Source organism: Pristis pectinata, chromosome 8, assembly GCF_009764475.1.
Source record: "Pristis pectinata isolate sPriPec2 chromosome 8, sPriPec2.1.pri, whole genome shotgun sequence".
NCBI classification, from domain to species: Eukaryota; Metazoa; Chordata; class Chondrichthyes; order Rhinopristiformes; family Pristidae; genus Pristis; species Pristis pectinata.
The window spans coordinates 89,333,882-89,347,882 of NC_067412.1; the positions used below are offsets into that span (position 1 = coordinate 89,333,882).

At 39.7% G+C, this 14,001-nt stretch overlaps 1 protein-coding gene across 1 annotated transcript in view; it reads right to left on the reverse strand.

Moving 5' to 3' along the window:
• Positions 1-959: 959 nt before the first annotated feature.
• Positions 960-14,001, reverse strand: part of LOC127573820 (beta-arrestin-1-like) — a 38,811-nt gene continuing 25,769 nt past the window's right edge. The window contains exons 11-15 of the mRNA XM_052022328.1: positions 12,967-13,104; positions 12,112-12,195; positions 10,150-10,173; positions 8,901-8,953; positions 960-2,851 (exon numbers count right to left, since the gene is read on the reverse strand). Coding sequence (XP_051878288.1) covers positions 2,835-2,851; positions 8,901-8,953; positions 10,150-10,173; positions 12,112-12,195; positions 12,967-13,104 — 316 coding nt within the window. The 3' untranslated portion in view covers positions 960-2,834. The remainder of the gene's footprint in view (positions 2,852-8,900; positions 8,954-10,149; positions 10,174-12,111; positions 12,196-12,966; positions 13,105-14,001) is intronic.

The following is a 14,001-nucleotide window of genomic DNA, read 5'->3' on the forward strand; positions in this document are numbered from 1 at the left end:
CAGAGACAGCTAATTATCAAAGTATTTCATTTCCAAGAAGATGTTCTTAGGAAGAGCTTCACTCTTATAGTCCACTGAGGAATATCTGAAGTGTGAGAGTCTGTGGCCACCTCATGGGGAGCAGCTGAACTGCAGATCTTCTCCCCTCATTTCCTTTGAAAGCCATGGTGTGCAGGAATCCTCTGGGAGGCTAAATTGGGCAGCACTGGAATCTGGGAATTGAGATCCTGAAGCAGGCATCTGAATGATTTGTGCTATGATGTCAATATTATAATATTAGTGAGCACACAGCATGAACCATGCTCTTCACTACCTCAACACATTTGCAGGGAGCTCAATTTTGTGAATTACTCCAGCTCTAGGAAGCTCCTGCTGAGTAAAACCCAGCTTGCACCAATTAAAGAGGAGGTGCTTTATGGTCGGAATTAGTGGTGGAAATCATTTGAGAGGCCTTGGCAGCTTGCTGGAATAGATGGCGGGTGAAAGACATACTGTAAATGTGAGTTCATGTACCAACATTAAAATTCCAGCCAAACAGAGGAAGTTATGGAAACTAATTTTCCAACCCACGGGGCTCTGGTTAAAACCTCAGAACTTGGTTTCACCAGCAGAAATAAATAGCATATTAATGGATCATATGAAATGTAGTATTCCCTAGTTTGACCCCCACTGACTATTGAATTAGGATAGCTGTGTAATGAGAGGCACAGTAAGAAAGTAAAAATGACTGGTGTGACTGTGACAGAGAGGAGAAAGGACACAGGCTGAATTCTAGTGCTACACTTACACAGCTAATAGAAACAACACTGTGACTCATAGAAAGTGGTAGAACATTGAAAAGTAGTATACAACGTCACTGTTAATGACAAATTTGTTACTTTAGTTAAATTATTTTAACAAGAGAACTCATTCAGTAACTTAACAACACAGGGCATAGAATGATGAAATGGCATCAATATTTCTTTGTCACATTTACTGTAACTCACATTACTCTTCAAGCAACTACAAAATATGTTGCTTCAAAGCACAAAAATATATCTTACAGTTAAAATGAATCTAATAGCTTGGAGCATTATCACCAATTGGGAATCATTATCTCTTCAAGCATCTTTAATCTGATAAATCGTTCCAATGGTTCTATTCTATAAACATTTCCCTGGTCCACCATCTGTATGAGTGTACCCAGACTGATAACTACACCTTCTTAGGAGCCAGGCCCAGTTTGTTTTAGTCATTCTTAAATATTACAGTTGGATTCTATCAAGGGATTAGTTCTCTTAAGTTACTCACTTTGTACCGTGATGAAGTTGTGAATCCAGTGACGATATCATCCCAGGAACAAAATGACTAAATTATCCCTGCCAGCACAATGCTTATTGAGCAGCAGGGTAGATTAACCGTTGAACAGTAGTATGTTCCAAATTGAGGTATTAATTAAGTTATTTATTTTAGGGAGAGGAGAGAAGGACATTATGTACTACAATGTTACACTGTTAATTTTACAAATGACAAATTGAATTTAAGGTTTTCTTACTCACTGGTGGAAAACATGCCTCATAAATATAAAACAATTTGGATTCATTCAGTGCAATACATCTCAAGAAGCCCATCACTTTTTAATGTCAATGTAAACTGGTGTAGAAATTGAAATTACAAATACAATGTTGGGTTCCACATATAGACTGGTGAAGCACAGATCTACACAAGCTATACTGAAGTTTCGTAATGCATTCTGTTCAATTCTAAATGCTGAACCAAAATAAAATGTTACTCGTGTAGTGCAGGGAGCATGAGAAAGAAACGGGGCAGATCTGAAACATTTAGGAGTTGAGCTGGGAGGTTTTAGCAGAGATAATCATGTCCTTGGTTCAGAAGACAGGTCAATATCTCATGCAAGTGTATTATCTCAAGGACAGAGATCTAAGAAGATAGAAAAGGAAGATAAAAAATTTACTGAAAAGTAATTTTAAACTAAGTGAAATGACTGGAGAGATCTTTCCTGCACATCAACAGAGGCACAAAGCCTGGGAAGATTCAGCTGAGTGCTAAAACCATGGAGGGTTGGTACAAGACTAGAAGCATCAATTGATTGGGCACACTTCTTCCATCCCTATCTTTTGTTATCTTCAATGAGCTGATAAAGAGGGGAAGGCCCTTGAGAGTGCAATATATCTCTTGTGAGCCCCAGCCTTGAAAGTAGAGAGTTACAAAAATGAGTCACATCAGTACGTTGGTGATGTTTAAGAACTGTGTTTGTGATTGTGCCTGACCCGGAACTTTGCTGCTACTCAAGTCCCCCCACACTCTTCTGGATTCATTAGGTTTCGTCAAACCTGAGTGGGATGTGGCCAGGATAGAGGAAGACACAGTTCTATTGCTCAGTCTCAAATTCAAGTGATCATTTTGTTGCTGGTTGATATTCACCGAAAATCTGAAATACACGCACAATGGACATCAGGACCTCAAGTGACAAAAAAAAAGCTGTAGAGGCTGTTTCTAGACACACTCTGGGTTCACATTTCTAATATTTGGTCCAGCAGATAAAGCCTGCTTTATGTTTTAATAATTTGCCAAGAGCTCAGACAATGACCAGATTGCCTGGTCTAAAATAGGAAATAGGCAACAACAAAGCTGAATGATGACTACCCCTGAAAGGAAGCAAATCTGCTGTTTTTTTTAATAGTCTTAACTTCTCACAGTCTTACATTCACCTATGACCTCCTTTCTGCCATACACCTGTTTCATTGTACTTTAATGCTCTCCTTCCATGGCAGCTTTCTCTTCCTCGTCATCATCCTGTTCTCCATTGACCTTTCGACGATTGAACTCTTCAATCACAAGGTCTTCGGCACTAGGAAAGGTGGAAAAGGAAACACATAAGAAAATAGGATCAGGAGTAGGCCACCTAGCCCCTCAAGCTTGCCTTGCCATTCAATAGGACCTTGGCTGCTCTGCCCCAGGCCTCAACTCTCCTCTGAGCCAGTTTCACATAGCCCTCAATTCCCTGATCTTTCCAAACTATGATTTCAATTTCACAAAAACATTATCAACCAACATACATTTTTCTTTCTCGAATGGACAACAGCGACACTTTGCATTCCATTCCATTTCTCCAATTCTTCATAACTGGCTTACTTTGTAGCAGGTATAATATGGAAATGGTGCAATTCTAAAGGGTTCTAATCCTGGTTGAGCCCTAATATTTGCGTGACAGGTTCAGTGGGTTGAATGGTTTATTTTTGTTCTTATATTGAACTATTTTTTCAAGTGCTTGATCTCAAAAGGATGAAACAATCCTGCAAAATCCCAGCTTGTTGGTGAATGGCACATTTTGAAACAATGTGACATTGAGCCAGATGCCAAACCAATGGGATTTCCATTCAGAAAGTGGATTATTGGAACTTTACTGTACAATTTTTGAGGTAGCAGTTAGTGGCTGGTAGGCAGTTAAATTGATTATGGCTAGTTACTCCCTGGAACTCTGCTGCTTTGAGCAGGAGAATGTGATAATCTTTAGTAAATGTGCAACTCATTTTCCAATGATATTAACAAGGTTTGACAACAACTTTAACCTACAAATCACAAACTCTGCTCCTTGCCCCAAATTTCTTCACTAAATGTTATATAAGATCAAAAGTGTACAAAAATACTAACAGGAGTGGGACGTGTTGCCTTGAGCTTGCTCTACTATTCAATAACATCATGTTTGGACTTCACTTTTCTGCCCTAATTCAGTGTTGTATGGATCCCTTTATGTCCAAAAACCTATCGACCTCAGTCCTGAACATGTGCAATAACTGAGCATCCACACAAATCTATGGAATAGAGAATTCCATAGATTCATAATCTTCCCAGCAAGTTCACTTCTTCACACTTCACTTCCGAGACTGTGAGCCCCTAGTTCTGCTTTTCAGCAAGTTGAACAGTCTCAATCCCTATCAAGAACTTATACTGTTTAATTCATTCCACACTCTTCATTCTGAATGCCAGAATATAAGTGACCACTCAGCCAAGGAACCTCCACTGTACCAACTCTAAGCAATATATCATTCCTTAAGTAGGAACACCTAAACTGAACAATATATTCTTGGTGCTGATTTGCCAGAACCCAATATAATTTCTGTTCCTTGCTCTAGGCTATCATTTTATTAACCATCCTGCCAATAGAAACGATTTCCTTTATATACCCAATAAAAAGTCTGTCATTCTTTTGAGAGTATTGATTAACCTTCTTCTATACCAATGACTGGCTTTTCCTGCCTCTGTCCATATCCAAGTCCCTCATTCCTGGCACCATTGTTGTAAGTCTCCACTGCATTCTCTGGAATGTTTTGCCATCCTTATTGAAATTTGGAGCCCAGTAATAACACTCCAAATGGGGCAAAACTAATAGGTCATAACAGATTAAATCCTTGACAGAGAGTGAGGCTGTTCCACTAACTGGACAGTCCAGAACTGGGCAGGGGGCAGGGGGTTATGATCTCAGGACTGAAGCACAGACCGTCCCTGGGTTATGAACACCTGACTTATGGACACTCCTACATACGAGCGAGATCCAATGTTATTATTAACCTCAAATGTCCCACGTATGTACGTATATTCATTCCTACGAATGGTAGGACTAGTTTCCTTTCTCTCTCTACGCTCTTAGTAATAGTTCTTTCTTATCCATCTTATGTGCTTTTGATACCATTCATTACAATATTGTAGTGATATGGTTACCCTATCGGGTGATTTTTGTGTATTTTCTGGCTACAGACAAAATCAACTTATGGATGTTTGTAAAAATGGAACCTGTTCATTACCCGGGGACGGCCTGTACGGAGGATGTTTTGAATCTTCGGAATTCTTTCCTCCAAAGGGCAGTGGATACTCATACGTTCAAGACTGAGGTCAATAGGTTTATGGACACTAAGAGAATCATGGGCTATGGGATGGGGGAAAAGCTTGAAATTCATACACTATGTTATTAAATGGTGGAGAAGGAACTGCTTTGCTGGAGCAAATGGTTGAGGCAGAGACTTTTCAGGCAAAATATGTTAAATGAAAGAAGAACCAAGAGGAGTCAATGGCCAAGTGGATTGGTTTAGGCTAGCAGAGCTGTGATAGTTTGAAAGGCATCCTCTTTTTCTGTCAACGTCTATGTTTTGAGGAGAATTTACAATTCTCACTAATTGCCCCTGAATTAATATAATTCACTCAACTTCAATAGAAAAAATGCAAAGGTGTTTTGGTCTGTTCAAGATCATGCTGGCTCTATTAGGTCTCCAGTTTATGAATTAATCTGTCATTCAAATATTCCCAGGATTTTTACCTTCCACTGAAACCACCAGACACTTCAAGAATTCAAGCAATTTTGTTGCATTGTAATTTGAACACTTAATCCAAACTGGTGCCCCAGTGCAGTGAGGAGAAAGTACCTCAATCACAGATGAAGTTATCTGGTTCAAGGAAGAGTAGGGAAGCTTTCCTCGGTGCCTTGGCCAACAAGTATACCTTAACTCACATCATAAAAAAGCAGATTATCTGATCTAAGGCAAGAGTTTTGTGGGGAAGTGCCAGCATTTACCTCTTGAAACCATCAGCAATTCAGGGATTTCTTTGTAAGTTTTTATTTTGACAGAAAATTACAGCCCAATTGCTGTACTTCAATGAAGAGAGTACTCTCTGTGTATCCTCTTGCATCACAGGCTTACCTGGCATTGACTGTAATTTAGTTGAAGCAGTGAAAGAAATGAAAAAGCAAGAAATAGTGCGTTAGCAAATGAAAGGCATGTTATAAATTCACTCAAGTTTATACTGCTTTGGACTCAACACGAGACATCCCTGAGGCAGAAATAATAATGAGTGCAATGTGGTGTGTCTCCTCTGGACAAACTCAACTGGATCGGAGACATTATCATAACCATTTTAAGGTGCTGGATTATAACAATTGACATAATTTCCCCAGGCAATAGAGTATAGACATCTTCTGATCATTATCTGAGAATTCCTGAGGTCATGTGAAGCTATGCAAATGCTGATGTTCAACTGCCCCTTCTGTACTTAATGATTCTCTCTACCTTGGGTGATGCTACCCTATGTCTTGCATTCCATTGCCTTGAGAAAGTAAAGGGAATGCATTCCTAAACCTTCCAATCTGAACTGAGCTCAGCACTTTCGTTCTGATTTTCGGTGCTCAGTGAACACTGCCGAAAGTACAGAGAACAAGCAAGGTCCAATTTAGGCTGATGAGTTGTTGGGAGGGGTTAACAAGCTTTGGTGGTTTTGGAAAAGAATAAATTGATGAGGAAATGGTCTGGAGTGTAAGCAGGTGGAGCAGATTTTCAGATTATGGAAATTCAAAGTGCAGGTAATACTGAAAAAAAATAGGAGCTAACAAGCACTTAAATCATCACTCGACTCTAACTTTGGGCTAGCTTTCAGCTGCTCAGCGTTGGTGAGACAGTAAAGACCACTGGCTGGGAAAGCAGGTTCCCCGCCAAGGTAGGTTTTCAGGGACAACAGGAGATGGGATTGCATGAGTGGCAAGGACTTGGGATAGGATAGAAGAGTCTTGGGATGGGATAGAAGAGTCTGTAGCAAGGGAGATCCAAGGGTTCTTTGTGACAGGTGGAAGAATTGTCTTCTCCAACTTCCTGGCCCTACAAAGGAAGTTCATTTTAAGATCATTTTTATGGCTCTTCTGGTCCCAATCTACTTTCCTTGCAAACTATCTGCCGTTTTTCCCTCAAGAATTTGTGTTAAAATTGCAACTAATACTTGATGAGGACAATGTGCCCATAAATGCTTACATAAAGAAGTATCCCATGATCATTAGGTCATTACCTTTGTTGCCTTCTCTACAAGAAGGTTAAAATTACAGTCTTTTGTCATCATCAGGACAGGGACATAACCTGAGTATATTTAAGCAACCACTTGCCTAGTTTCTGTGTGTGTTAAAATGATCCCAAGAAAGGGAGAGTTGGTCAGCCAGAACAGGAATAAGCATCACCCAGCAAATGACAAGTATTTTCTTATACCCTGTCTGGGAATGAGAGGTGATAAAAGCAAAGTGTTGCATATATCTTATCTGGGCCTTGGGGGAACAATTAATAAAATGGCAATATCCCTAATTTGACTGAATATTTTGATTTATAATTAAATGCCCAGAAATATAAAAGCACAAAGTAAAACATTAAATATAGTTTACTGGTCATAATATTAGTGACTGGATATTTAGTATGTTTATATGGCAGTCACATGGCACATTCTAATTGACATGTTCATGAATTTATTTTATAGAAGCTTTAGTACCCCTGTAACCTGGCAAAGGAAAGCAATTGCTTGGTGAAATGGCCGATTTCTGGCCACAAATTCTCTGCAATTCTTCCTTAAGTCTCTGTTTTATAAAGTGTCAGCATTGCATTCAAGGAAATGTCATTTGCAGCAAAGATATATCAGAACTCAAGCCAAAATCCCAGACGATGTTGTGTATGGCCCTCAAACCTGCTCAGTTTTGAACATGGCAAGGTGCTGGTCTTACAAAGGTATGCAGCCACAGCAACAGTCTCAGAGTGGAAGCAAGGAAGGAAGGAAAGCTAAGAATTTACTCCTTTGTACTTCTGCAAAATCAAGAGCCCAAAGGACAGAATGTTAAAAACATTGGATATTTATAATAAGCAAGTACAGTTGGATTTAGTTCTGCAACATCTTCCAATCCTTGCAAAGTTCAGAATGAAATAATGTTAGGAAATGTTTGTTTCGTAAATATGTTTTGACAGTATATTAACAAATGATGTCTTCACCCTGCCAATAATTCCATAAACAAATTCTATTAGCCAAAAAAAAATCACAATATTGCTAATGTGCGCCAGTGGAATTTCAGATAAGTTTATGAATTCAAATTCATTTGGTCTGATTATTCCTGGGTAATTCCATGTTTGACAAATTTGAGTAAATTTGTGCCTTGGACTCTGCTCTTCATCTTTCCAATGCGATTGTGCCTATTGATTAGCCCTAACACAAGTACCAGGATCAGCTCTGAAACCTGAATTGTGCATTTGGGATCAAGACCTTCACAGTATCATAGAATCATAGGGTAATACAACATAGAAACAGACCCTTCAACCTAACTTGTCCATGCTGATCACGATGCCCATCAAGCTCGTCCCATTTGCCCGTGTTTGGCCCATACTCCTCCAAACCCCTCCTATCTATGTACTTATCCTAATGACTTTTGAATGTTGTACCTGCCTGAATCACTTTCTCTGGCAGCTCTTTAGGTCTCTTTTAAGTCTTTTACCTCTTACCTTAAACCTCTGCCCTCCAGTGCAGATGAAAGGTTTTGACTTGAAATGTCGATTGTTCATTTCCCTCCTGACCCTCTGAGTTCCTCCAATGCTTTGTGTAATGCTCCACATTCCAGCATCTGCAGTCTCTTGTGTCTCCCTCTACTTTTTAGTTCCCCTTCCCTGGGAAAAAGACTATGTGCGTTCACCTCATCTATGCCCCTCATGATTTTATACACCTCTGTAAGGTCACCCCTCAATTCCAAGGAATAAAGACCTAGCCTGCCCAACCTCTCCCTATAACTCAGGCCCTCGAGTTCTGGCAGCATCCTTGTAAATCTTCTCTGCACTCTTTCCAGTTTAATGATGTCTTTCCTATCACAGGGCAATCAAAACTGTACATGATACTCCAAGTGTGGTCTGGCCAACATCTTGCATCACTGCAACATAACATCCTAGCTCCTATACTCAATGCCCTGACTGATGAAGGACAGCATGCAAAATGCCTTCTTCATTACCCTGTCTACCTGTGACACTGCTTTCTATGAACTATGTATGTGTACTTCTAGGTCCCTCTGTTCCACAATACTCGCCACTCATGGCTGAAAATAATACTGAGTCCGTACTCACCCTCACTGGGTTTAGGATGCATCAGGTAAAAAGGAATCTCCACCACCACCTCACTGAAAGGCAGCAGAAACAGAATGCAGATGTTACCCTAACCAGAAAATGTGTCATATCTAATCAATCATTCTCGACCTTTAACTTGTGAATAGTTTTAAATTTATTCTTATGAGGCATAAGGGGAAGATTCGCTAAAAGGTTAAGGGTTAAAGAAAATCAAAGAACTGCAAATGCTGAAAATATGAAATAAAAATAGAAATGCTGGAAACACTCGGTGGTCAGACAGCATTGAAGGAGAAACAGTCCCGAAACATTAACTCGGTTTCCCCCTCCACAGATGCTGCCTGACCTGCTGAGTATTTCCATTTTTTCTACGTTAATTTCAGGGTTGAAAATAGAAAAGTTTCCTGTTTGTTATTTAGGAAGGTTGCAGACATGACAAACAAGACCAAAACTGCATGGTTATTAAGTTAGGAGAGTGTAGAGGTTATGAGGAATTGTTCATGAGATTGGAGGGCTGCAGGAAGATTTGGATGAGAGTGGTTGTGAACGCAGTACTGGAAAAGCAGAAACATTTGAACAGAGACTGGAGCCGTAGCTTTTCCATGCAGTGACTTCTTGATGTAATCAACAAATTATCTCCTTTATTGTCAAGAAGGCAAAGCGTTTACCATGAAGTGTTGACATGGCTGGAGCTAAAAGGTTACCTGGGTCTTTAATGACACTAGCATTTTTAACCACTTGAGCCAATGAAATAAAGTGAACTCTAAAAGACCATGGATGGGCATTGAGTGTCTGTGGATTGAGGGGGTAAAGTTAAGCACGTGGAAGAAAGATTCATATGGGCTGAAGACTGATTGAAGGAGGCAGAGTGTATCCAAAAGGCTCCAGAGAACATGGGCTATCACCTGTTGTTAAGTATAGCATCCTGTACTTAATAATCTCTCAATCTGTTGCACAATTAATACTGGTTCATGCTCATTTTTATTTGTCCAAGCTTTATTCCTATCTTCAATTGTGTAATAACCATCAATCTTAACCACTAACTCTTCTTTCTCCACAGATGCTGCCTAACCTATTATACATTTCTTGCTTGTGTGTCACATTTTCAGCATCATTAGCACTTTGTATTATAATAATTGTAATGTTTAATGAAGAGGAAATCTCATTTAATTCCTCCATGACACAATTTCTATGAAAACAAGGCTTGGGATTATCAAAGCTTTACTGTTTGGTTATGAGCATTCCTATTTACCTTGAAGTGAGGTCTCCCAGAATCCTAATAAAAGGAAATCAAAACAGAAAACAAGTATATGATTGATAATTAAAAAACATAGAATTAAAGAATGATACAATACAGACGGACATCATTTGGTTCCTCATTCCTCTTCAGGATTTGTCCATCTTTTTGAATCTTATGAGAGAATCTGCTTCCCCCATCCTGGAAATGTATTCCAGATGATTAATTAATCACTGCATCTTTCCCCAGCTTGCCTCTGAACCTTTTGTCATTTGCCTTTTAGTTGGTGTCCCCTGGTTACCGATCACCATTCTCGTTTATTTCATCAACATCACTCATCTATTCAAACTCTTCTGTTCAACTTCTCCATGTGTTCCACACCTAAGAAACTCATTACTTCACTATTGTGCTTCACAGAAAGTATTTGGAAACCAGTTACAATCAATTTGCATGTTTTATGTTAAAATGGTTAATTCAGGTTTACATAATGTGTTGCGGGATGAGGCAAAAAGAAGCTGCAGTATATATTACTGAAGGATGACACATTTGGGCTTTGAAATTTGTCCACACACGGCCCGTTTACAGGTAAGACTTGGACCTTAAAATTCGGTGGAAAGCATGTCCGTATTAATATCTGCAATTCTTCCATATTTATTAAGGCCAAATGAGAGATATAGTTTATCCATGTTTGAGGAAGATTTGGGGTAATTTGTAAATCAAAGCTTGGGTCTTTATGCTCCACACAAGCTTCCTCCAATTCTTTTTACTTCATTTTGCCACATCAATATCCCCAGTGCTTTTCTCCTTCATGTGATTGACTTGCTTCCCCTCGAACACACCCATGTATCTTCCCCAACCATTCTCAAGTGATAATGAGTTCTACATTCATGTCTTTTTGCTAAGTGAAGTTCCTCCTGAAGTTTGATCCTCATTCGTAAAGACAATACTTCAGTGAACAGCTTATCCAATGAAATCGTAAAAAAAACTGCCCATACTTAATCTTTGGGGGATGGTGGTAAAAGATGGAATAATATAATCAGGCAGGTTCAGGACTGTAAGAGGGACAGCTATGCAAGTTAATATAAATAGGCAGGTTAATAGAGTTAGGCAGGTTTAATGATGTTGCAGTTACACAAGTAAGGACAACGTGACCTTCTTGTTTTGCGATAAAATATCCTGTCGTGATCTTGTGGATAGCGACTGCTGAACAAACAGGACACAGCAGCCAGACATTAGGTTCCTGATGACATTGTATTTAAGAACACCGATGGCGTAAACTAAGTTCTGCAATGGTATATCTGTAAGTCAGGTAGAATGGACCAGAACATATTCTGGGGCATTCTCCTGATTTATTGTTTAGGTTGAGCTGTGAAATAAACTGCCCTTCTGTTAATGGACCAACTACAGCATTGATTTTTGAATCACTTCAACAATGAAAGGGAAAAGCTAATCACTGTTCACTGGCCACCACTGGGAGATTTGCAGGATGTGAATGGGATCGCCTCTATGGTTGAATGGATTGCTGGACTTTATCAACTTTACGTACAATTATTTGTGAGTCACATGTGGAGCTATAAGTGAACATGGCCTCGTAACTTCAGCAGAAGAGGCGAGGATGTCAGAGGGAGGAAAAAGATATAAGATAAAAGGATCTCCATTCAAAACCCTTGGAGATTGTGAAACCACCCCGATAAATTGCTATAAATGCCAGCAGCACCTTTGCTTTCAATTTTGGGAAGGATTCCTTCCACTTTGTGTGCCAGAAGATTCTTGTTGTCAGGGATCTGTTCCAAGATTGGACCCAAGTGGTGACTAAACTCTAATTCAGGAAACAAACACCTGATTACTAAAATAGCATTTCTATCTTCGATGCAGCTGTTAAGAGTCTCCATGAATTTTAATCACAAGCAAAGTAAATCTGAGAATTAAAACTATGGTCTAAAACATGGGAATACTAGGTAAAGTAAGAATACCTACCCACCCCGGGAGACTATCACTTTCACCTTCATCAGGTAGGAGACAAGGATTCCAAGGACCTCTTTATCCACTTCTGGTCTGAGCCTAGAAGGATAGGGAAACAGAAGCAAAGGTGGCAAAAGACCACAAAGTATGGAGAATGGAGAGGGTGAGACAAGACGTAGTATGATTGGATGATTATTTCTTGTCATTCTAACTTGTCATTGTCCAGCTCATTGCGTTGAAATTATTTCTCATTTTCCAATATTAAATTTGATATAAAACACCTTTTTCAGATAGAGAAGAAGAGATAATGCAATGCTTTAAGGGAGGAGTGAACTGACCGTGTACGGCAAAGATCACGAATGTCATGCTCAAAGGGGGCGATTGGCAGAAGAACAGGGCAAAGGTAGGTTGTGGTGGAGGGCATAATTAAATTGGGACATGCTAGATAGAGATGAGATGGGGCCAGGCATTGGTTAGGAATAAGGTGTCGGAAATGGGCAGGGTTGGAATAGAGTGAAACCCCAAGCCTGGCATGGTAAGGAAGGAAGAAAAGAGGTGGCGGAGAAAGAACAGAGAGGGCAAATGGTGAGGTTTCAGGAATGAAACAAGGAATGAGATGGGAGAATGCCAGACAAGAAATTGATGCACAATGTCCTTGTTATTGAAAGGTTGCACATTAGGAAGGAATGAATATAAAATCTTGTTTGACATGTTGAGATTCATTAGAACACAGCTCTGGATGCTAATGAACAGCAGAACTTGTGCTGGATTTGACTGTGGCCTCATCACATTCCTACTGCTTTTTCTTGTGTGAGTCACTGGGATTTGTTATGGAGTGTGCATGAGTTGGTTGCCAGTCATGGCACTTACATGGTACTCGAGGCCAGGTTAGTGTCCTCATGTTTGAGCTTCCCATCCAAGGCCAGGCCTCGTTTCTTCCGATTGTTTGCCAGACCAGGAGTCAGTTTGTAAACTTTGGTGAAGTTAGAATTGGCAGCCACAGTGTCACTGGAATCACACACACATCACAAGTTACAATCAAGCCAGTTTTACAATGTTACCATGTTTATAATCCATTTCAAAAATTAATTGGGATAGGATGTGATCATCTTGTACATTTAGATTCTTGCTCAAGGCTACACCATTTATATTCCTCCAGCAGTACAAATTCCAGTTGTTATTTTCTAAAAAATTGTATTGATTGTGTTGTTCACCATTCTCTGGCTGAGAAAACAGACAAGTGTTGAGCTCCCCGTGCAACTCATAAGGAACAACTGTGTGGTATATCAATGTGACTTGAAGTGACCTTTCAATTTTCCCTTCATTTCTCGATGAGATATGTGCTTATTTTTCATGGTACTTTCCTAAGATGACATGGGTGGACTTAGTGAGGGAAACGTGCACACAAAACCCACACTACTCATACATGCTTCTGCACATGCACAAACACACACACATACACAATTATGTACGTGCACATGCAGAGTTCTAATCAAGCAACACTTGCATTGATACAGATAGAACTACCATCTATCGAAAGCACACATTTGGGATAAGAGCCATTTGGTAACCACCTTTCTGTTATCTGGAGAAACGAAACTAGCAATTATAATTTTCAGTCTCTTGATGAATGTGGTCATCCTGTTTTGAATTTCTTTTCCAAATGACAGAATTTAAGGAATTATATATTCTCCTCCTTCTTAGGCAGTCCCTTAGGATTGAGGCTAACTTGCTACGTCTCTGGATTTTGAAGTGATTGATGAGATTAATGTGGGAACTACAGACTCTTCAAGAAACTAGGGAGGGGGTGACTGATGGGACAGGTAAGGCGGTAATTTGTGAGGTACTGTACTCCTTCTGAGCTTTATGTATGGTTTCTGTGTGCTCCCAATGCATTGCCTCGAG